Genomic DNA, 25,750 nt, shown 5'->3' on the forward strand with positions numbered 1-25,750 from the left:
ATATATATATATTTTCTGTCGGTAAAGCTTCACAATCTATCTCTATAAAGAAAGACAAGCTATACTACCAATTTTCATCTTTTTGAAAACAAAGCGAAAGCTAAATACTGTATGTTGTTGAAGTGCAAGTTAATATTGAAGGTCTTAAATTAAGTCCACACGTTTGATCGACTTCCGAAGTAATCGATGATTTAAAAAAAATTCAATTGTTGGAGAGAAGAGATGCAACAGTAAAGACGCGCTCTGAATTCCGCAATGGCAAATCGTAAGTTTGTAGGATGCATAAATTTATCAAGCCATTGTATTGTAGTACTTTGCGCAGTTTGTCAAGTGTAAACAAGCCCAATTCGTCGCCGCACCACATTCACCGTTGTACGTACCAGAAGCTGCTGAAGACATGAAGCTACCTGAAGACTACATTTTACCCCGGTGAAGTCGATTCCCGAATATGGGATCTAATAGTAGCTAGCAAAACAGCAACAGGCCCTTTCTGCGTCTCAAATACATTAATCTAACGAACCAGCTATGGGGGGGGGGCATAGGTTTAAGACGAAAAAAATGATTTCAGTGAGTATTTTATCTTTGTTCATTGTTGCTACGTTGACAGCTTTGTGCGAACGTAAGGCGAACTTGAAAGACCGGGATGAAAATAAAGGAATAGCCCAGACGCACGTTATGGTATAGTAGGAAAAGTAAACTGATACCGCGAAGAAAACGATGAGCGGCGAAAACAGGAGAAAAATACATTACTATTCTGTTCACGCGAATGCTGCCCAATATCCTGTTTTAATGGCATTTGTTCTCGTTATGAAACCGCCTTCAGGTGCACTATTTCGCTACGCTGAATCTACCCGCTGGTAGGATCCAAAAGTTGCGCTTTCGCGGTGTTCCAATAGCAAATCATACGCTGAACGTATTTATTAGTTGATCGCCTCAGGCCAGCGTTTATTTGTATACAGGTGGATACGAGCTGCGGCGTCAAAAGTAAACTATTTCCATGTTCCCTGTTATTGTGCCTATATTATATTAACAATATAGTTATCATCCGGTTATGTCCAACCCGTTTGTAACATGATAAAACAAGCTGATCTGTTGGCCAATTTGCACGTCGGTGTCTACCCACAGAAACAACACTTTTCTGCATAAATCCTCAATCATGCATAAACCCTTCATACATGTCCAAAAGGTCGTAATAGTTGTGCATGATAAAAAAGAGTTAGCCAAACGTGGCACCTGGCACACATTATTTAAACTCGATAATAGCAACATGTTTGTAATATATGTTTAGATAATACCTATAAACTACAAAAGAGCAACATAGAAGCACGTCAGCGTTAGCATGAACAGTTAGCCGAAGGCTGAAGAAAGCTAGAAGCTTAAGCTGGCAGCTTACTCTGTTCTAGCGCCGTTATGCTTAGCTGGATTTGTACTCCTCAAATTGATTTAGTAGAACAGCGTTCTTGCAGTGACACGCTACCTTATCGACATTTATGATTAAAAAACAAAAAAGGAAGATATCATTAGTCGTTGAGCAATGTTACGATTTTTAATCCGGTGTTCTTCAGTTGCTGTGTTTAATTGAACCTCCAGGGTATATGTGTAAATATTGACATGTAGATGCAATTTATGCGACTTTCCAGTTTCAATTCGCTCTCGATAGACGCGCATAAGAAGAGGTACTTACCCATAATAGCATATGTAAATGTGCATACTTCGCCCGTTTGGCTTGGTTCCCTCCGCCGTTGTCGAGATGACTGACTAAACGATGATTTGCCAGTAGGCGACTATCCAAGGCATGGCAGTACGGCATATGTGCGTAGATGTACATATTCACATATGTGCTCTTCTGAGGATCGTGTCATCCAGAGGCAGTCAATTTCCGAGTGGACATTGGCTGACGTAGTTTGACTCCCTTAGCCAGCTCCCCTAAGGGTCGTCTTTCATCCATATCTAAGTCTTTTTCAGTATGAGCCCGGCAGGCTTTTACGACTTAGCCTCTGGTTCGGGGCGAGGAGGTGGCGATAAGCGGCGAAGCAGAATCTTAAGCTCAATGATGATCCCAGGCGGATTCTAGCCAAAGAGCCACGTGACTGACCCACTGGTAGTGTTGCACAGTACAATTGAGCATAGGATGTAGATAAGGCGGCTTTGCACACCACGTTCTCAAGCAGTACTTTAGCCCTAGCCCATATATGCTGCCAAGAGAGACTCAGCAAGGTTAGTGGTAGCCGCTTGAACTATTGCTGCTGCAGCCGTAACAAGAGGAAATAATCAGGACCAAAAAAAAGCTGGATCCATGGTCAACCATACAACCTGCCCCTGCTTCTGTAACTGTCCGTGTTTAAGTGTGCCGTTATGAATACAAAATTAGAAACTTGACGAGCCGGAATAGTACGGACAGCGTACCACGTACAAATGCGAGAAGCCTACAAACAGTCAAAAAACGAACGAACAAAATACTCTCGAAAAATAAGGGAAGACTTCGGCTATCCAAGGGCGACTGTGCGGCCGTACATGAGCCGGAGGATAGACTAAGCACGAACTAAATAACTTATCTCCCCTCCATTCTCCCGGCTCAGGTTTAGTCTCCATCTGTAGGAATCAGGGTTGTCGCTCATGGCCTGCATGTATTTCACCAATCTTCGTGTATTGCTGCTTTGTCTTCTTCTTAGTCCACTTTCCTTTTTTCACTCATTAAGACCTTCCTCCTGCAGCAGCGACAGCCATGGCACTCCTAGCCTAGGATGGAACGTGATATAACGATAGAAATGAACAAGAGGCTCGTTTTGCAAAACACTTGCTGGTCCGAGAGGTCTTAAACCGAAATCCACCTCAGTTGGGATGCGGCGTCCCATTATTGCGCTTTCCAAGAACAGCAGTAACCACCATACCTCCAAGCTCCAGGATCATCGCTAGCCTCTTTCCTGGACTTTTATCCGATTCCTGACATTCACGGCTTCGCTTGAGATATGGCTCCATCGGCGCCAGTCAGGATCTAGCTTATCCCTGCAGAGCAGCTACGCAAGGCCTTGCGAGATCCCGGTGAACCTGAGCCTTCTTGATGGCTTCTACTTCTGGCAGTGCTTCTCTTTACTCGACTTTCCCGAAAAAGATGGTCACGCCGTCCCGAATCGCGGACTACAACAACATCAATAACAAACCGCGCCAGCAGACAACGGTAAAGAAAAACGGACCCTAGCTTACTATTAGCCAATGCTCTCTTATCAGCTAAAACCTAATTTACTTTTTCAGCGAGGACATAGGTGAATCTAGACAACGGAGGGGGCAGATATGGAACTAAATGCGATAAAAAGCGAAGAGCTGTAATTGAAAGCAACAGAATTGAAATTTGCCACTATCAGATCATGGTAGCGTAAAGCTATGGTGCCTTATGGCTTTATTTGATGACACTAAACGCTCAAGAATCTCAAATAACTGACTCTATAAGTGCAAAATAGATGGTTACTAACAGTATCTTCTGTAGTTTTGCGATATAGCTGTAAAAAGATTAAGGAACCTTAGGACGAATTGACATATTACCCTTCTAGTGAGTCTTTAAATACCAGGAGAGTCGCACGTAACTATTTCGTCTTTCGGATCACCCAATTTTTCGAAAAACCGCTGCATAAAGCCAACAGTTACATCGGTGAGAAGAAGTTGCCATCTTATCAGTTGATCACCTTGCGATCGACGGCAGATGTGGGTTTTATGACGACGCACATTTTTTTGCAATAAAAGCATTATCAACATACGTCAGAGTTAGTTTTGATTATTTTTAAAAAATGTACAAAATAGCATACGCGAAAAACCGTTCTTAAGGCAGCTGCGGTATGGGATAAGCTGAATGTACACTTAGTGTTTTCGTACCCTAATGCATCGTTGGTTAGAGCGTTGCCTAGGTTTTTTAAGATAGGCTGATGCAACAACTAACGGTACACGAAAGGATTCTAATCATCAAGGGCCTGGTATCTATGTATTATTACAAAGCCATTAGCGATTTTAAGGGCGATTAAGCCTTTTTGGAAGCGAATAGATTTTCCTGCTGGTCTGAGACCCGCCAGAGATGGCTGAGCTTTAAAAGTACTCTGACCTATTTTAAGTAGTTGCAAATCAACAAAACAATGAACTTTGCCGGTAAGTTGATTGCTTGTTGAGCTCTGCTTATTCATCGATGTCTATCGTCCTAATAAAGGAGATATATAACGACTATTAGGTGCGGCTTTTGTCAATTACAGGAAATTAATAAAGTATTTTCGTCTGTGTAACACTGGCCGTCATCGTGTTAACCAGTGTTCTTTCTATAGACGATTCAGGCGACCTGATTGGTAAATTCATATACTTTAGCTACGGAATATTAAAAAATTGAGGGTATCCCATCTAAGCGTAATTCTCATAGCTAGAGAAATCTATCCTGGTAAGCGTGTCGTTGAGAGAAGACGCCGCTATAGATGACCTATTGAAATGAATCGACAGAATTCCAGTAAGCGTCACAGATCTAGAATAAGTTCTAAAAACGTATTTTTTTTTTAAATACTGTCGTAATTAAGACCGATTATATTAAATCAGAGAGAAGCCTACCAGATATTTAAATACAATATAATATTAATTGAAATCTAATATCTGCCTTTTCGTAAAAACGAGAGGAATCCATTCTTAAAAAATTATTTTATCATATACGTAATAATTTACGTTCCGATTTAATCATGTTTCTTCAGTTTTTCATATCGATACAATATACAAACGTTTTTGTATCATACTGTGATGTTTCGTATCTTTATCTTTCGTTCAACCTCTTACAAAACATGCTGTTAAAGGACCGCTTCTGATAACAACTTGTTTATCTAGTGCGTGCGCGAATTTTCGCAGATTTATCCTTTTATCTCTTGGTGGTTAGCCGGACTAGACGTTGCGCTAAAGTTCTCTAAATACATACCTGTTTCTTTTAACTTCAGTAGGAGAAAATGCTCACCATACCATGCTCCTTGCTTGCATAATTGCCCTTTGGTGAGCAGGTGTTTCTTAAATAATTCTTCGTTGTAAACAGCGCAGGAGCAATGCTTCCGTCCCCATCGTGTAACTTAATTGCAGTTAATAGAGGGGAGATGGATTTTAAGAACAGCCGATGAACGATGGGGCGGCAAATACAAATGCATGTCTGGCACGCAGTGTTCATTTTCGGCTAGTGGCAAACAGCAGGTGGCTCAGCCTAAGATTAACGCTCTCAATGATGCTTAGAAGCGGACTTAGTAATAAGTGAATTCGTGCGTCTATGAATATCTCATAGGCTTTTGGCCTTTCGACAAACACGGACGAAGTAGTCTTTATTACTATCGGTGTAATCGTTGCGGCAAGCTAATCAACTAAATGGTTTATTTCTCGTTTTAAGTTTCATCCCCCCTATATATGCGATTCGACCATCGAGGCATACGTAAATGTTAGTTCAAAATGCTTTTTCCGTGGTCTTGTGTAATCACGCTCAATTTTCTCGTTCGTTCGCTAATCTAACGTACGACAAAGAGATAGCAATGACATTAAGTTATCAGGGCCTACGAAACGGTAGGTTCTCTATGGCGTTAGTAACTTGATGCTTTCTCGGATGCAAAGACACCCACTAGATCATCAAACCAACCAAACAATTAAATTCTACTTCAAAGAGCGCAGCTTGTGCACATGTACGCCTTTGGTTTAACGCGAACAATTTTTCGGATAATCGAAAAGTAAACGAAGTCCATGCTCGAATCTTTGCCAGCAAATTTGCTGCTTGCCGTTTTTACCATTTGCCAAGCTTCTACTCTAGGTGAAATAACAGTGTCTGATGAACTTTGAAGTTCGAATTTACTGCGCGATTGGCTTATGTTACGTATCCTTCGCATTGCATTCAAACGTAAAAAATCTCTGCAACGGGTTAGCTTTTCACGGAGCTCCTGCCAAAGCAGCGTAACTAAAAATAGCCTGGTCAAGATGATGATTCTTAATGAGAGTAACCCATCATCGATACTTAATTAAGAATATTTTCACCTTACTAAGCAGGCAAGCTGGCATGATATAGCGTACAACAATGTCATTGCAACACATTTTTCCCTGGCTACTACGTCAAGGTTCTTACCTAACAATCCTTGAAGACTATCAGGATTCATTCGACATATCTATCAGCCCTTGTTGGTGCCCCTGTGACTTGTCTGTCTGTTTGTCTATTTGTCAGTAAACTGTGGTCACGTTAAGCAACTTGCTTGAATTTGTCAAATATCACCATCTATGTTGAATGTCTATTGAACTTCGGATGTCTCAACTGCTTTATGTTACCGGATGTGATCTACATCACATTTCTTTCGCCGTCTATGCTTTCTTCCTCATTCTTGCCCTCTTGCTCTTTCCGAGTACCATCGGCATTAACCCTCTGAACAAACAAGGACATTATCAGTTCATCGCTGCACACGACAGCTTCACACAATGCCTGACCTCCTAGACAAGCTCTGGAAAGATTTCCTATCAGGCAATTATCGTTTCGTGACTTTCCCTTGTCGGCGCTGCGTGATTCACATTGCCGATCTACCGTTTCTGCATTATTGAAAAGCTGGTGCTTGCATAGCTGCTAGGCCTACGAGCATTTCTACCATTTTATGGCTTAAAAAAGCGGTCAGCAAATCTCAGCCATTTTTACCAGCGAAGGGAGTAAGGGGTACGGAGTACGAGAGCGATGTACGTGACCCGCTTGACTTCGCTTTTACGCTTTGTGTCAGACAACATGATCGCAGCATTTGTTCCCTGCGCTTCGAAAGTCGATGAGTTTTCGACTTGTCAATGATTGTGCAGACAGAAACATAAAAGACACAAGATACGCGCAGTCTGATTAGTGATGCAACAAAGTCAACCGCTCTGGGCAATCGAGGATGGAAGTTGTTCATCGAATTGCTATTGCCCTATACAACAAGTAGTTTTACAAAAGCGCATTTACCTTATTCTTCAGTCACATTTAACCATGTTACTAACTATTAGGCGTAATTCCAAATGCTGCAATATGGTTTCATCATTGGCATATACATTGTCAAGGATGCTACCTTTATCAACATTACGGATGTAACTTATAAAGCGCAGTTGATTTTTAAATAATAGAAGTCCGTTATCCGAATAGATATATATTACCCCTATCATAAGCCGAGCTCATTCACATACAGAACACCCTAATATGTACATCGGTAGTCTAGCTTTCCCTACCAAATCTATTTGTCACAACTGAAAAGCTGATCGTTTTCTATCGCTAATTTCTCTTCTAATAAGCAAAACAAAACATCTACAAGTGAGACCTTCACAGCTAATTCAATCTGAATAATAACGCGAACAGTTTGAACTACAAGACTATAATGCCCATGTATCCCTGCAGTTCCTCTAAGCATCGTCTGCTTTTATTGAAACACACAGAGAAGTTTTAAGAGGTCTGGCAAGCCATCAATGTCGTTTGCTTTGTGGTATGGATTTGTTGTGTTCATCAAAAAAGCGTTGGCGTCATTCAATTTTATATTTCACTATTGTGGGCATCCAAATCTGTCAAGCAACAAAATTGTGCTTGATCTTCACTTAAACATACGTTTGTAACATAAAAACCTATTCCCGGCAAGTCACATTTACTACATTTTACCGAACCTGTTCTGAAAACTATCTCAGGACACTTATCCGGCCTAAAAGCAGCAGGGACAGTGTAATGAAATAAGCGATAAACTTTTCGGACAAACAGATCGAGCAAGCGCCTAGTAACTAGGCTTATGATTTTTTTTGATCCTATCTAGCGAATGATCCAAGACACACCTATGTTTATAAACACTACTTCCGACCACAGCTGTTAAACAGTATATCTGCGTAATTTCTGAGGAAAAATAGCCATTGGCGACCGCTGTATTTCAATACAGTGCTTATTAGTTCCGTCTACTTACACCTAAATTTTGTACCCTTGAGTCTTCCAACTAAAGGAAAATGATCACGCTTAATAACAACAAACACCAAACTGATAGGTCATTCAACGAAAATAATCGTTTACATACGTTAGCGTAAATTCGCGTCTAAAGAAGTGTATTATAATTTTTTTTTGATTTCGCCTTCCAGCATCACGTGCGTTGGATATTTATGCTCGCTGAGATGCGTGGATAGAGAAACTTCTTCTTTAGAGCCTGTTACTTTTCATTGTTTAGAATTCTCTATTAAGGATAAATCAAAAAAAAAAACAATATCTCCTTGTTCCTGAACTAACGCTCTCAAAATGGAAGAAAAAGGCACAAGCAGAAGAACCAATTCTCGTTGTCCCGAGCTAACTAAACGCACGAGTGAGTCCTTTTAATTGATTCGATTACGACAATGTCACCAGGTCTCCCCGTGGTAGTTCAGCAAGAAGTTTATGTTGAAATGAGTAAGAACTAATGCAAGGATAGGCACTCAGTGTTGTCACCATTAGAAACTGGCCTGTAGGAAGCGATAAAGAAAGTGGACCGAAACACTGTATTTCCACAGGGCCCTAAAGTGGGTCACTACATCCGTTCTATTCGTCATCGTAATGGCGTGGAGGCATGTGGCAGAGCGGCCTGGCCTTTTTAATTTGGCATTTGCTCGAACAGCAGCGCGTTGGGCGGGTGTGAGATGACGCCGCCGTCCCCATCTTCACTGCAGGTATCATCAACGAATGGACCTCTTCTCGTACAGATAAACTTTGTCAAACCCACAATTAATATGGCCTCTTCATGGCTGGATATCCGCGTCAGCTATTCTCCTGAGCATCTTCGTTCGTAAAGCCAACATGGCTGAGTCGGGCTAAATCGGGTCGAATGAATTTAGCAGGGGAAGTACGTCATCCTTAAACCTTCGCTGACGACCCACAAACGAATGCTACGAACGGACCTTGTCACCATAGAAGGCTGATAAAGGAAAAATGAGACTTTCATACGAAGAAGCAGCCGTCCAGCCCATCAGGTAAGTACATATGCCACCCATCGGTCGGCACCTCAAGAATAATAATCGCAGCTGACAGAGCTCACGGATAGGAAGACTAAGACCGAAACCGGCATACAGAGAAGGGCCAGGACTAGTAAAGCGACAAAAAGGGACAATTAAACTAAGAGGGAATAAAGTAGACATTGCCAAACGATGCGTCAATAAGGCATTCCTAAAGCAGGAACCCACAGGTCGACTGTAATAGGAGAAAAGAAAGGATAAACTTGGGATCTTTTGGGGTAGGCTAAAAAGAGAGAGAAGACATCGTAGCAGAAAAATGAAGTAGCCGCGCGTGAATGCGAATTTGTACAGACGTGTTCACTTGCCACCATATAGGTCTTAGTCTACCGAATTGTGGCCGGTCGTACCGATGTGCGTTATGGTGGTCATAGTAGTCGATTAATGGTTGCCAGGGTGGGCAAAGAAAGAGGAAAGCAGTTGCATACGATCGTCCACTAGTAAACATAATATTGGGATCAAGTTTACTGCTCTTGTACGTCGACCGCTTCCTGCTATAAAAATTTAGATGGCACTGATGTAGAAGCGACTCTCGCTTGTACAATGGCCACCGATGGGTCGCCGATCCAGTGTGAACGTCAAAGCAGATGAAGCAGATTTTAAGTAATGGATATAATATGCAACAAGACGTCCTTACAGCCCAGTGACAGGCTTGCACCCAACATTTCGATGAAGAGATGGTTTCGATACGTTTTAACAGGCATATTTGAATCAAAAGGGTTCATACTGTTATGACAAAACATCGTCTCAAGAACGTATGCTATAAGCCGTAAAAAAAACGTTAATAAAAGAAAGCATAAGCAAGGTGCGTAGAAATTTTTCTATAAGTTCTAAATTACCAGATCACTGTAGAAGAAACGCCGAAATATTCAAAGCCTGTTAGATTTCGTGTGGCTGGACTGTCCGAAAGAGTGACGTCTCCCTTCTCGGCCCCAAAAAGCACCTGCACGGGTCGTCTTAATTGACGGATGGGTTATATTAGGTAAAACTTTTCGTGATCTCTGTGGATTCCATGTTCTCACACAGTCAAAGTCACTTCTTATTCCGTGAGGATGATATCGGAGGGAACTAAATATTTCAGTGCAGTATACGATGCTTTGCTAACACATGACCAGCCTACACATAAGGTTACAGTGAATTAAACAAACCGAAACATTAGATCCCTTTTCGAGAATATATTAACAGAAATATTAGTAAACTATTGTATGTTACACGAAATTGGTAATTTAATATAGGTCCTCCTTCTAACCTATGCTATACAACTCGGTGTTGGAGCTTTTTACGAACGTCAGACGCACACCACGTCCTGTACGATCCTGTACCAACCAGTTTCTGATCTTGCTGGAAAATGTTCCATATGCGCCACCTTATTGGCTTATATTAAGATCGTTTATTCGAGCGTGACATTTTTGGCAAGTGTTTACCCTCGTTAGTGATTAAAGTGGCATGCCTGGGCAGAGTGGCGATGCTGACTTAGGGAGGTAATGGGCAACTTGAAGCGGTTTCTATGCTCAAACGCGTGTGCTTGTCTATTCAAGAGCTAGCAGGTTTGAAAAACAGACAAATACTTGTGAACTTCGCCCACTTACTAAAACAAGGTTTATAACTAGTGGCCGCCACAGCTGTAATGTTATCTAGAGCAACGTCTTTGTTTCCTTCGACGTAAGCTTCAGGTAGGATTTCGTGGCGCACGGTATAGGTATCGAAAAAGGCAACGTAATTACATAAAGGTACGCTCTGTTTACGTCAACACAAGGGCACAATCATCTTTAACTTTAACTGTTGACACCTTGAAGTTGACCTGAAACCCTATAACCGTCGCAGACGTTCGTGGCTAGTATCAGTACGAAGTATTATTATTCAGTTCGACAGATTAAATAGATGTAACAAAAGCTATATAATTTATTTGCCTTAAATTGTTTTTATTTTATATATAATAGACACATCGTGTGATACGGTTGCGCATACTCTATTCGCTCGTTTACAGCATTTGTATCCCAACTAGCATTGCAATCGTGGAGGACATATCTAAAGCTAGCATTTTTCTAGTGTATAGCGGATCGGTTTCGTTCAGCGCACGCTCCTCTGGCTAGATTATGACAAGAAAGACCACCAAGGCAAGCAATAGTAGAACGCCATTTTGCTTTTTTCTGGGGAATAAAAATGTTGCACAAACTTTTTCTGTGATAATGAAACTTAGCACGTACGTTGTAGCATTGAGTATAGCAAAAATAATCATAACACTTTACAAAAGAATATGGAGGAAGATTTAATTAAAGGAAATCAGCAAACCAAGTAGGTCTGGGCTTCTCTGGAAATTGAAAACCGCAGCTAAACTGCCACCGTAAGTATTTATCCGTAAGGCAGATTGCGCCACTCATCCATTAAATAAAGCCTCAATACGCTCCATGGTATTCGAAGCTGCTGGCCTCGATGCTGAATGACTAATCCTGGACAATTGTCAATTCTATTAGGAACGCAACATAAACTTTTCCAACTATTCTCCATGTTCTTGTCGCAAACAACATGTTTTTTTGAGCTTGTCTTTTTGCGCAAAAATGCGCAATACAGCTAAGAGAGAACTGTCATCTTCGTAAGTGCTACGCACTGGAGAAAGCCAAGGCAGCACTGGACCGCACACAAGTTTATTTCAAGTTGATGACGACCTGTGTCATACAAAAGAAGTTACTGTATCCAATAACATTTTACTTCGAGGCCAACAGCAAACGGCTGGTCCGAGCAGAACTAACAGAGGCTCGGCCTAAACTTTAGGCAAACAGTGACGAAAGCTTAGACACGTACCCAAAAGAATAAAGTAGCAGAAGCATTGAAAACACTATGATGAATGATCTCGACAAACGTTGCAGAACTCTTCACTTGCAACAATCTCTAAACAATTGGCTTTTTCTTTTCAAACCACTGCTAACAGACCCTGATGAATAACAACGTAAATACTGCTAATAAATGCTGTTAATACATATATGCTCAGGTTAGCAGTCGCCAAATCAGCTATCGGTAGAGTCAGTCACTAATAGCAAGTTTTTTCGATGTTCCGCGAAGTGCCAAAAAAAAAAAAATACGCAACCTCGCGCCGCCTTTTTGGACTTTCGAATATAAGAACAAGTTATACACACAGGAATTTACGTTTCTCCGTAATATAAGCCCGGGTCATACCACTATTCTCAACATAGGCTCAGATAAATCAGACGGTGATAATAGTACGGCGTTAGCCATTAAAGCTGGAAACTGTCGAAAAGTGGTGAAAAATTGAGCATTTTAGTTGTGAATCTGTATTATTTAACGCGGTATACTATGGCTTTTAGCTTTTTTTTTTTTTTTTTATAGAAAACGTGTCACAGCCCAAAAAAGTCGCTTTTCGTTCAAAAAAAAATTGCTATAATTAATTTATTTATAACATTTAACAGGTACTAAATTTTTCTACCAGCAATTAAACAACAAAAATAAATACAATTTAGTTTATCGTGCGACTCTGTATGCACATAGGCACTCGATAAACTGTAAAGTGACAATATATCAAACCATTTCGCGCATGTAGACCCAGTCCAATATAAACGATGAAGAAAATGGTCGTTACAGATAGTGCCGAAAAAATAACGATTGGCATATACTTACACGCGAGTGAAGGCAACGAGGACTAAATCAAAAAAGGCATAACGCTCCAAATTTCTCTATCTCGTTTTTGCAGTGCGCTCTCCCCACACTGCAGCAATATGATTGGTGTGCCTACGATATATTCGCTGGCACTAGAAACATTGAGTTCTTTTTTTAGCGCGAAATCTCTGAAAGCGCAAAAAAATTTCAGCCATCCACAATCCGTCCCAACGCACCTATACCGTGCATAATCGTGTGCTTGTCAAGAAGAATTAACAGTTCGCGGTCTCTTAGAAACTGAGGCAGTTGAAAAACTTCTGATAACCACATGGGGCCTCGGCTATATTGAGGTATTGCTAAGCTGGACAATTCCCTTATATAATTTTTTTTGATAACGCTTAGGCTATAACGTGCCGCGCATGTTTTTTTTTTTAAGAACGGTCCGATTATTACGAATATTATTTACCCGCAATGCATATTTGGCTTGGGCCGATGAGTGTGGGATTCAGCTCGGATAGTAAATTTTATTTCTTTGAAATCATAACATACTAATTTTCAATTCTTTCTTTATCTGTCACTCCAACGCTTGTCATTTTTTTTCCACGAACTTTTGACAAGGCCAAAAATGTTAGTAATCTTTGCTTGACTTCAAAAATATGAAACGGCAGATAAATGAAACATCACTACAGATTAAACATGTTGCGTCCTGTGGCGGGATGGGTTTGTTTAAGTGCCATAGAAGCAAGAGCCCGGGTATCGCTAATGGAGGCAACTGGTCCCATCAAATAGAGGAACCACAAATCGTTGCTCCTATTTTTTTTTATCTCGCTAAACGATAGTGTCACAGAATACGTCGGCGGCATTTATTATGGAACGATTCTGCTAAATTTATACAAGTCCCATTGGAACCTCCTGGTGGTTCGTATGGGTTTTAACGATGTCAACTCTGAAATATTAGTGTATCAAGCTAGTTTGTGGACGGAAGTGAACGCGGATAAAAACATTTAAACGACTACTCTCGAGTTTGAATAGTTTAGCAAAAATTCCTCAGCTCTTCTATACGTCAGACGTGTAGATAGTTTTGCGTAGTAAACGTTATTTATTTGGCCGCCATAAAGTACGTTTTAGCACTAGAAACGCTATGAAAAAGTAAACATCATGAAAATCTTCTGAGTAACGTCTTTAAGCCAAATCCTCGGGAGCAATTTTCACTACAGTCTGCTGTAATTTTTTTTTATCCGGTTAAAGCAAATTCATAATCCTATTAGGCGCTCAAGACAAGAGATGCTCTCCAATATTGGCAGAAGATATAAAAAGTTACTACATAGGTATATACTCTCTTTAATGCAGAATACCACTAGCCATTAAATCAGTTCTCGATAAATGCACTTACCTAATACGTACGATGCCACTGTCTATGCCCATCCGACGATATATTCTCTATATTGCTACTTTATATTACCCGTTTGATGTTTTTAGTTAAAAAAATCTTCACCATTTACACAAGACAACTCTGCGACCCATTAGCAGCGAATGCTGGGTGTTACAAGATTATTCAACGAGGTATTCCTGCGGAGGATAGAGTCGACACGTTGGTTTCGACCGTTGAGACGTTGTGACATAGGTAAACCCGGCTAAGTACGGCCCAAACCCAGGAGGAAGGACAAACCTAGTGCACTATTTAATTAACAATTAACATGCGTGGTAGTCAGCCCACACAATCATTGGCTCACGAAATGGGGCGCGAGGAAACTTTTGTTATCGTGTAACTCGCTTTCGGTGTCATAAAGTATATAGCGTATTTGCCGACGGCCTATCGGCAACCGAAAAAGATGCCAATGAAAGGCCAGTTTTGTATGCTGTTTGGAACACGACCCTACCTCACTTGCTCAGCAAGTCTCCTGGAACGTCGTATGGACTCGTTGCTTATATAGCGAAACTCGTCCTCTTCAGAGACGCTTAGGTGGATTCAAAGAGGATAATATAGCGCTTAAGTGATGCAGTTTACACATTGCCATTAGTAGTCCTCTTTGTTACTTTAGCCAATGGATCTAAAAGGAATTTTCTTTCGGTAAACTTACCACAATTTAGTTATTTTTGAATTACCATACATAAGATATTACCAAAATCACTCTATACTATTTGAAGTAGCAGGAATGGCCGATAAATTAGATTAAACAATGAATTTCGATATAAAAGAAATGTTGAATTTTTAGTAAACAATATTCCCTCCAGCTCCTAGATTATTTTCGTATGAGTACAGAGTATTCGATTCCACATGATCCTGTTGTTAAAAAAGTCTTTCTTCTGTCTATCAGGTCCATACGCTTACTGGCGTAATAGCACATACGGACACTGGATCCTCGATCCGCCGATAATCTCTGCTAAGTAATTTTTGTTGCAAATCATACATAATCTTCTGTACTATAGTTACGTAACCACCCTGCTACGCCCTTAGATTGCTCACAACACTAACATAATAAAAAGATAGGCGTTAAATCATATGGAATACGTACGTACTTACGCGTAAATGCGCCGGCAATACACGCACACAGCTGCAGTCGCATTTATTCAAATTATGAAACCGTGCATTCGAGCGTCGTAAAAGCTGAAAGGAGCTATGAGAAATCAAAACAGCATGACGATTAACAGGGCGACTAACAGCATTCGACCCGGGTAATCACCAAAACTCTCCAGAGGGGTCTTTCGTCTATAAGTTTACTTCAGCTGGCTTTATCCGTCTTCTCATACAGATTACCTGCTGTTACATACTTTTTAGGAGTATAGAGAACGCCTCTCTGTCGCCCTTTGCGAACTACTGCTCGTAGGTTGGGCCGCCTTAGGTCGTTTCAGTTGTCGTCGAAAAATTTACAGCCGTCTGGGCATCCAGGGGCGTCGGAGTATCTATCTATCTATCTATCTATTCTATCTATCTATCTATCTATCTATCTATCTATCTATCTATCTATCTATCTATCTATCTATCTATCTATCTATCTATCTATCTATCTAATCTATTTAATCTATCTAATCTATCCAATCCTATCTATCTAATCTATCTAATCCATCTAATCTATTTAATCTATCTAATCTATCCAATCCTATCTATCTATCTAATCTATCTATTCAATCTATCTAGTGCCAAGTTATTGTAAGGTGACAATAAGCTATTTGTCCGGAACTTCCACAAAAGCAAGAACAGTGGAACTGGGGTTAAATTTTAGACTTTCAATGTATAGGCCCACGATAAATCATGAAGTAATTCGGCTAAACGCTACATTTTCACTATGACGTGAACAATGTCAACTCGTATTATTGTAAGCATTCAAGATTGATTAAGCAGTTTATACGGAACTAATAAGTTGATGGAACGTTGCGTGGTTTCAGGAGCTCTGTTCAGTGAGGAGCTGAAAGGCAGTTCAGCAGAATTGGCCTTTAAATACGCGGTGATGCGAATCAATAAAGACCGATCGCTCCTGCCTAATGTCACGTTCCAGTATGACATACAGTACGTACCCAAAGGGAACAGCTTTCGAGCCGCCAAAATGGGTATGTACAACTATTTAGATACCACCTACAACTACGATCGACAAATGAGCATAGGTCGAAATATAACTGATACGCCGTGATAAAATACCTTCTATTCCAAATTATCGTGTCGTCTGTATCAAAAGCGTTCTAGCTAATTATATAACATGACAATAATTTTTTTCTGTAATGTGCCTATATATGAAGGCAACCATGCTTTCGTAGTTAACCAGTCTAAACCATTTGACTCGGCTAACATATATTCCTTCTGTTCCTGCTGGTCATATCTGTTTATCCCTTGTAGTCATTTTCCCAATTCATGCATGTGCCTCTACCAATGATTTTATGATACACATAACGTTTCACTAAACCTCTTATATTACGGCCTTTATTACCCTACGTAACCGTGTTACGTGCAGCGTGTCAGCTGATCTCGCAAGGAGCTGCGACGATATTCGGGCCATCCGATCCTGTCGTGGGCGGACACATTCAATCGCTGGCCGACTCACTCGACATCCCCCATATCGAATCGCGGCTTGATCTCGAGACCGATGTTAAAGATTTTTCAATCAATCTTCACCCCGACCCGCAGGTGATGGGCAACTCTCTCAAGGATCTCGTGTCTTACCTCAACTGGACCAAGATTGCCGTCCTCTACCAGGACGATATTTGTAAGTGTGACCTAATTTAAACTGACCTATTAAAGAGGGATGAATGTACCTAGCACACCAACTAGACAAGGTACCCGTAGCTTGCTCCGCCAATACCAGCGTTCTAGAAAAATGTTGCCCACAATAGCCACGAAAAGGGTAAAAACAGAGGCAGTTAGACAAAGGAGTAAATACACGTAGACGCATACAACTCTATCACGTCGAATTTATCCAATGTAATTAAGGCAAATATTGTGTATCCTATAATAAGAGCCTAATTAGTATTGTCGAGGCTAGCAAAGACTACGTAAACATTGTCAAGATAGTAAGCTAGCCAGATAAATAAACGGTTATCGAGCGTCGACCATTAAGTAAATTCAAGCAAATATCTAAATATGCTTTCCGTCATTTCATACTAAAGACCGCTTATTATTAATGTTATTATGTTGCTTATCTAATTCGAACAGTGCCTATATATGAACCAATCCTCGATTCTTCTAGCTAGCGCAAAATCTTTTTGTCAAAGCTGACAGATATACCCTAGTTAAAGGTGCAAGAGCTGCAAATACAACTTCTTTCCGACCCCAGCGCAGTGGCATGCAATTTCCGCTCTTCGTAGACGCATGCCTTTAACAAGCATTTCCTAACGCCCGCAGCAGACGTTTAAGCGGCACTTACCCCAGAGGGCAGTAAGTTTACTAAAGGAAATGCATTTTATTTTGGGCCTCCTGAGTTAGTCCCTAACCAAATTCCCTCAGTTACTTGAATGAAAGCCGTCTATAGTAAAGGAAATGATCGAACCTCGTCACCATTATATTTATTTTGGGGTAAGCATCATCCTCACCGGAAAACTGCCTAACTCTACCGGACTATAGTCCGCTAGTCAAAGCTGATTTTCTAGACGTTGGTGTACGAAAGTAGAAAGCTCCGAGGCAGATTTTTCTGCATTGCTTTCAGTTGCCGCCCGGTGATCACGGCTTATTGATAAACTAATTTAGATTCCTGTCCACAACAAGGTTGCGCAGTCGCTGGGTTTCATCCGTCGTGCATTTCCCGCCTCAAACCGGCGTGGGTCCTATCTTGCCTTACTGCGTCACTACACTTGATTCTGTATGGGAAGGGGAGATAATGTTGGACGTTACGTAGCATGTTGCATTTGCTGTTCCGTATATACGCAGTATCCGTAAGGTACCGGTTTCATAAGGCAGGTAGAAGAAGAGCAGCTGACTGATGCTCTTCCTTTTCGTTAGTACACAACGCACAGCCTCTTGTTGTTTTCATTTCGTTCGCAATGATAACTACATGCTGATTATGATTCGATCGATTGCCTGAAGCAACAGTCGACTGAGTAAATCTGTAACGATAGTAGTATTAGATACGGGGTCCAGAAGCAGATGCATAGTGACAAACAGCGAATCTCTATTGGACACAGCAGCTTGCTTCCTGACCAGTCGGCGGTTGCCCGACCAGGCAACACTGCGCAAATTTGTTTACTCGGCCAACTTTCCTACACCTTCCACTCCAATATATCTTGTTGTCTTAGCTCGATTTTACACTTGACAAAGTGTTGGCTAAATTGTGCAGCGTGCAGTATTGTTGCACGCGTTGGTATCAACAGAGAGCTCACGTTTTCGTTGCCGTAAATGCGCGCTGTTCTTGTCATTAAGTCTTCGTAATTAGTATGGTTTACGAAGCTTTTCTTTTTGCTTATGATGTCCGTGTAGTACTAATTCAGACGTAACTGGTGTTCTCTAGTTCGTTCTCGCTTAACTTCAGGGTGTGCGTAGTGAGCGCCCAGCTTTCTGCAAACGATAATGCCGGTATCTTGAGCCTTTTCCCTTCCACACGGTTTATGTTCTATACGTAGAATGACTTTGGTGACCTTTCCAATTGTAGTTCTAGTTTTGCTACATACTGCGGGATAAGACCGGCAAAGACGGACAGTCTTGCAGCGGGGTTCGTTACGTCTGCGTGTGCTAGTGCACTTAATTTACTTAGGACTGTTGCAAATATCGAATCTAGCCTCGACTTGACATTATCTGAGTATTCTTTTCATTCTATGTGCGTTGACCTGCACCCCAGTGTCGTCCGTCATAATATATACTGCTGGCTTATTTCGCTTTGTTTCTACAGTCTCGGAACTAATTTGATATTTCGATGTAATGCCGTGTCCTATTCGCAGAGGACACTTTTGCTTCCCTGAGGCTTAATTGCATTCGACTCACAATAATTTTTCTTGCTATATACCTACAGAGAAAAAAAAGCTTCTTCTAGTCTAGAAGCACATACATACAATGTGGTTGTGCCGGCTTTTCGTGATTTTTTCATTTTTCTTGTTATGTGTATAATATATCATCATATGGGATCGGGGCGACTTCTAGAAACCTGACTGAGCGATAGTTCTATTGGATTGTGACCTACTGTAGTTATTGCTACTTCGCTACTTGCCTCGCCTTTCCAACTGGACAGAGTAGGTTCGAAAGGGCCGTCATTGCCTTCAAAGTCCGCCTTACTACTCTTTTCAAGATCGCTCAGCTCTATTTGCTCGGTTACGTTTTTTGCGGGCTCCTAAATTTATTATGATACTATTGTAACCAGTTGATTAGTATACGGCTTTTTTCTTTACTCCAATTTTCTTTACCGTATGAAAAATACTATTTACTTTCTAGCATAATTCAAGGTTGTGCCCTTTCTCCTACTTCTTCCTTTGCACTCCTGTGCCGTGTTTATTTTGCTTAACCACGCTTGTACAGCGTGCGATTGCGAGCGGCTCCATTTGAAATCTTTGGTTTTTAAGAAGAATGGAATCTGGACATTTCAATTACCTTTTAATAAAAGCTTCAGTTTTACTTTTTCTTTATTAATCTTATTTTGATCTCAGACGATGCATGATTAATACATAAATGTCGGTTAGAGGATCCAGGTCTGTATGTATCCGATGGAAGGCCAAACGGCGGTAACGAGCAAAAAATTTGAAACGTTTCATTGAAAGTTGCATGCCTATCCTCGACCTAACCACGTTCCTAGGTCAAATTCCTTGGTTCGACGCTCCCTAATGATGGCAGTTGCCTCTCCTGTAAACGCATTTGGCACAGTATTAGTATCCGTGTTCTACTTATAGTATCTGTATTACGTTCTCTCCTTTTCTAATCGGTCCTTGTTCCATCTTAACAGTACCTTACACAAGAGGTAACAGACGATCCCCCTGTCGATCCGCTATACAGAGTTCTAGTTTTTAAAAAGATGTTTTCAGCTATGCATAAGATATGTAGTCCCCTAATCTGATGTTCTTTAGAAGGCGACGTGTTCGATATTCTATGTGATTTGCTGTGGGCTCTGTTGCGGCCATCGTAGCTCGTAACGAATTTGGCACTGCTGTTCTGATGGCGATTTCGAGCGGGTTCTTACCGTTGGTGTCGCCATTGCCGCATACCTACTTCTCTTTCACGTTGGCTATTGCGGTTTTCAATAGTTACGATCTCGGTACGTCTGCCATTTGTCACCTCTCGTTAAACGGGCTATTCGGCACTCTGCAGTTTTTGTCGCTCCTGTTGCGTTCTGCCCCTCTATCAAAATGCATGTATACTTCATATTTCATAGCGAATGTCTTCTTCAATGGGTTCAATCGTTGGGGCTTCGCGTCGGTTGCTGGCACCAGGCTTTCCGTTTGGTTCGTCCACTTCTTCTACTCTGTTTGTATCTAAAATGGCTTTCACCAAATTGGTACTAAGCTGGTTAGTTGTTTAGCCTTGTCGTTTCGTCCCACCCTCGCCATTTAGTGCACACCTGTACGGTGCACTGTTTAACGTTGCATTTTCTTCTTTGTAGGTCCTTCCAGTATCATCTTTGTAGCTGAGATATAGCAATCGCTGTTTTGGACTCAACTTGAGGCACCTTCTATTTTTATTAAGCTTTATTTCAGAATATGTTACCATTTGCAATATAGTCTCAGTTTCGGGTACACAGTGCCCTTGGTGGCATCGCGGATGAGCTGAGTCGATGCTTTTTTCGTTGTCAGCACCTGTAGGTAATCGCTAAATTCGCCGAGCTCGTAAGGACCATGTTGCCGAAAAGCTATAATACTACTATTGCCGCTGTGGCCCCCTTATACAACTCCCAATTGTTTGGTCTTTCTCGTCGACCGGTGTTTGGGTGATTTCTTTTCCTATGGTGATGATAAGCGCACTATTCCTTACTACTTTGCCGGCAGTGCTCGTGTATTTCACAATAGCATTTCTATGCGAAGTGATGATTGGCCACTCACACAATTGTTGAACCGTCTTTTTCCACTGATGCACCACGTTGCCGAAACTTAGATTTCATACGAGCCGAAGCTTCTTTAGAAGATGTATCGTGGAAGCAATGTTCGCTTTAAAGTTAGTCGTAAAACGGGCTTGCCAAAAACCGAGGCAAATTTCCTTCAAATGTCTAGTCGTTGGCATTGCGGACGGTCTCAGATCCTCATTACGGTGATGTCAAGGCTCATGAGCTTCACTAGCTGTAGCGTCTAGAAACCGGCTTCAATTCGTAGTGATGAGATCGTTGTTTCGCAGGCAACTCATCAGTGTATAATTGCCCCGATTCTGAATTTCGATGATTTTTGCCAACATCAAGGATCCTTGGTCGTTACTAACTTGTAGACACGCTGTCGAATAGGTAGAGTCAGCGTCACTCATTCGAAACCTAGACCTCTCAATCGAAACCTTGTTTATTAGAAGGTAGACTCTTATGAATGGGGGCTAAACCTATACGGAATGGTTGCACGTTTGTCTACGGTAGTAAAATAGATTCAACTAGGATAACATTTCAGGCATATACTAAAAGCAAATAGTATGAACATTTATTTGGCGCACGACCCTAGGAAAAGACTGAGAATATCTCTAGCTGTTTGTATTAGGTGGGTATAGTATTCCACAAAAAAAAGCAAATGCTCAGCGGCAGACTTTTCAAGTCACAGTTTTACTGGTGTTCGGCCCATATTAGTAGTGCGTATCAGAATATGCTTACGAACTGGGTCGCATAGAAATAACGTTGTTTGTCTGAGGGAATCTACGGCGGCGATGAATGGCACACCAACATTGCCACCAAACGGGATTCAGCTGAAGTTTCACTGCAATCTATTAAAGTCAAAAAAAAAAAGCTAGATCATTCCCCGTTTTCGGTACGTGGTTCGCTTAATGCGGAGAGGATCTAAACTCTCATTTATTTATGTTAACGCAGTCTCCAGGAGGTCTGTTGTGATTCGTATGTACCAACACAGAGAAATACACACCAGCGGAAAACATCAGTATGCCTGCATCAATGCTGCAAAAGTAAACATTCAATCAAGAGGATGGATGAGCGGACTCATTTTTCTTTCATGGCCTCTGTTATCATCGCCCACTTATGAGTCCCCTTCCCTCGTTTGTATTCTCGTTTCCTCGTTGCTTTAATGATTTTCTCTCTAATAGCTCTTTTTTTGCTTGGTTTTCCCTTGGCTATCTTTTTTTAAATGATTTGAGTCCAAAATAGGCTTTCGCTCATTTAGAATTGTTGAGTGATTCTTACTCTGTGTCCTACATATACTGATTTCGTTGACAACGGCAAAGCGAGGACCTAATGCCACACAAGCTGCGGCAATGGATATTCGCTAATTAAACGATGTTACAATGTGAAGCACAAGTATGGGTAAACGCTAAATGGGGCTATCTTAACCTCGCCAGGGTAAAATTCTAGACAGCTTCGGATAGCAGGGAGATGAACGTCGACTTATTTGAAAATACTTTGATATTGATATTGATTTTGGGGAAGATCAGTATGCGAAAGCAACGGGAGCGGTACAATCTATGACAGAACACTATTGCGCCGTTGATTACCATTCAGGTACGCCGCTCTATAACTTACTAAGGTTGCACCAAGAGTTTTCGTCGTCGACCTTCTATTTTAGTAAAGTTATTACCACGAAACAAAAACAAACGTACGATCTGCATATCTAACCTACGCATATCAAAGCTACGTGATAACACTGTCAGCTTCAAGATCAACGATCTCTACTTTTATGGTAATTGTCACTTCTTAGCCTCCCGTTAAAATTCTCCAAGCCACTCATACACAAGATCGTAGTTTTTTTTTTTAGTTATATTTGCATGACAAGACTTCTACTAAATCGAGGATAAGCCCATTTCGATTACTGGCAGACAAGGAAAAATTGAGCGAACTCTTCTCTGGACAGACTACTGCGCTCAAGAAAGGTTAGTGAGTGAGCCATAGATTGTAAGCCACGTCTGGTAAATTGTCTCATGGCATGGCGATTCCCATTTGTCCAGGCGTAAAAACTTGCCTTCGAAGGCTAGCAAAAAACGTAGGCTCTGGAAAGCGGATGGTAGTCATTGCACATCAACACGTTGATTGCGGAATTTAAATGCCTCGTCTTTGATCACGAACACGGAAAGTTTGCAGGTCAAAGGAGCGGAGCACCGAATACTAAACTGAATCGACGAGGATTTCAGCACGAAGATGCCTGTAAGTCTGTCTGTTAGACCCATTTGTTATAAAATTCCCAGATTAATCTTCCTTTTGTTATTTATTCTATAAAAATCACAAACGACGATTGACGAGGATCGCTTACATTTCGGACCCCTCCTCCCTCCCCCAAGTGGCAAGAAAAAAAGTGGCTAGTTTGCCCTATAGATAATACGACCATCCATCTTTGCGTAGACTTTTTACCACTGACCTTATTTTGTTGTGCTCCCGACCGGTCAAAGCACCGCATATTAAGTAGGCTTACAAATATGCACATCCTTCCCAGCATGAAGGAGCCGAGTAGAAATAGCAAAATATAGATTATCGGTGTTGTGTATGTCTCTGGCTTGACTTTGGCCGCCACGCGCCAAGACAAGTAGGTGGAAATTCCACTGCGTCGATTTTCGTTTCTGTTCTTCAGAGCAGGCCTTCCCGCTGCCTTGCTTTGATCTCGTCGGCAGGTGCCAATTATCTGTCAATTATATACGCCCTCTTTAGTTTCTACCCAGTTTCTGTATTACAACGATAAACTGAAGTGGCGTTTGCACACATTCTATATCTCACATTATCTGTCAGTCTTCAACGCAACCCAGTTCGATCCAGCAGACCGACGGCCTACTCTTTAAGCCCTCGCACGGGTGGCTGGCCCGTTGTTGACTTTCGTGGTGTCAGGTCCCGTTATGTGTTACACTTCTATGCGTCACGATTTACCACACGCTTCTCGCCCGCACACAATAGCAGTAACTCGGAGCGATGTGACGGTTGTTTTCTCCCCGTAACCTCAGCCGCAAGTTAGCACCTTTTCCACCCCAGAACTACGCGGCTCAGGGGAATCGCACATGTGTTTTGATCTTTTTTGCTGAACTGGTGACTCCACGACGGGGCCGTAGAAAAGACTCGATGTCGTCGGTACCAAGTCTCTTGCGACACCTCGTCTTTCAACTACCGCACTAGGTGCAGCACTCCTGCCATCCTGTATATCTCCGGTTTTGCGGCTCCTGGCTGTGGCTTTTATTAGAATGTCATTTCTACTGCAGTAGAGCTTTCAATAGAAGAGAGACGACACTTCTTCCAGCCACTTCTAACTAATGCTCGTGCCTTTTAAACAAAACAGTACAAAAAGGTGATACATTCGTTTCGATATTTCGAAATCGGCCCCTTCATCTGCTTACGTTAGAAATTACACGGGCTACACGTAGTATTTTATACTCCATAAATTTACGTGACTAGTATTTGGCGCAATATTCTTGGCTGTGCTGTCACTCACTAGCACAAGATCATACTATGCCCTTTACAATTGCATATAACAAACAGTATTTGGTTCTGGTGACGACATATCTAGATATTATTAGGTGTTGGCCGATTTTAAGCCAAAAGTTAAATAAATATTTTTTATCTTTCAGAGTAATATGACTAAATCAAATGTACGTCCTTTTGACCGAAGAACTTCCGTAGTTTTCGAACGAAAAAACATGTCAGTGCGTTCCTCTATCAAAATTATATCAACATCATTCACAGAGCCTGCAGAAATCGAAACAGCTGATAGTCCAATGGTATAAGAGCCGAGCTCTACGGCTGATAGATTAAAACTGGCCAAACTGTTCATATTCTAAACTTTTGCCTGATAGCTAAAAATGTATGCAGTTTGACATTGTCATGGTAGAAGATGACGCCCCTCCTAATCACTAGTTCCGATCGATTCTTTCAACGCTTAGTTGTAACCTTGTCGGTGACTGAAGATCCGAATCAATCATGGTCCAAGTGGCAGCTGCTCGTAATGTATAACCTCTTTCGGATCTTATCAGACGCACTAGCATCACGTTCTTCGGCGTCAGTTTGAGCTTTGTTACAAGTAGCGGAACATATTTTCCGTTACGCAGTACTGTTTATACATATGATCAATTTTTTGTTAATCGCATTAGGAATAACGCTGTAAAACTTCGTGGATGTAACATTATCAAGTAAATTACTTTGAATGAATTAATGCGGTATCTAAAGCGTTGACCTTGTTTTTCTGGCCTTGGAAATGGTTTAGAACTATTTGCTGATAGTTGTATAGTCCTTCGGCAGTACCACTGCTATTGATGTGTTGGGATAGCGGTATCTCTTCTAAGAAGACGTACTATAGAAGGCCCAATTTTGGCAATAATTACATTAACTTCTCTTGTAACTGGTTAACTACTGCGAAGAGCACCTTTTTTATCGAAATTTACGGAACGAAAACTATAGAACCATCTTTAGATCATTTTCCTCACTACGCATCTTGGCCATAGACAACACGTCTTCTTTTTCGTGCCTGGGCAGCATTTGTGCCTATTCTACTCCAAAAAAGCTGTAAACTATAGCGAATTTTCGCAGAACTTTTATCTATATTTAAAATGCTCTGTTCTAAGTCTAGCTAGAGGCATACCAACGACTTTAGTACAAACACTGTCCGCAGTGCTTGCGCTGAGTCCTTTCCTCAG

At 41.3% G+C, this 25,750-nt stretch overlaps 1 protein-coding gene across 2 annotated transcripts in view; it reads left to right on the top strand.

Moving 5' to 3' along the window:
- LOC111248405 (glutamate receptor ionotropic, kainate 2-like) overlaps positions 1–25,750 on the top strand; it is a 315,895-nt gene that overhangs the window by 141,843 nt on the left and 148,302 nt on the right. For both annotated transcript variants that reach the window (XM_086985510.1, XM_022800707.2), the window contains exons 3-4: positions 15,994–16,155; positions 16,554–16,805. In XM_086985510.1, coding sequence (XP_086841636.1) covers positions 15,994–16,155; positions 16,554–16,805 — 414 coding nt within the window. The remainder of the gene's footprint in view (positions 1–15,993; positions 16,156–16,553; positions 16,806–25,750) is intronic.

This window comes from Varroa destructor, unplaced genomic scaffold (assembly GCF_002443255.2).
Source record: "Varroa destructor unplaced genomic scaffold, Vdes_3.0 BEIS01000003.1, whole genome shotgun sequence".
Taxonomy (NCBI): domain Eukaryota; kingdom Metazoa; phylum Arthropoda; class Arachnida; order Mesostigmata; family Varroidae; genus Varroa; species Varroa destructor.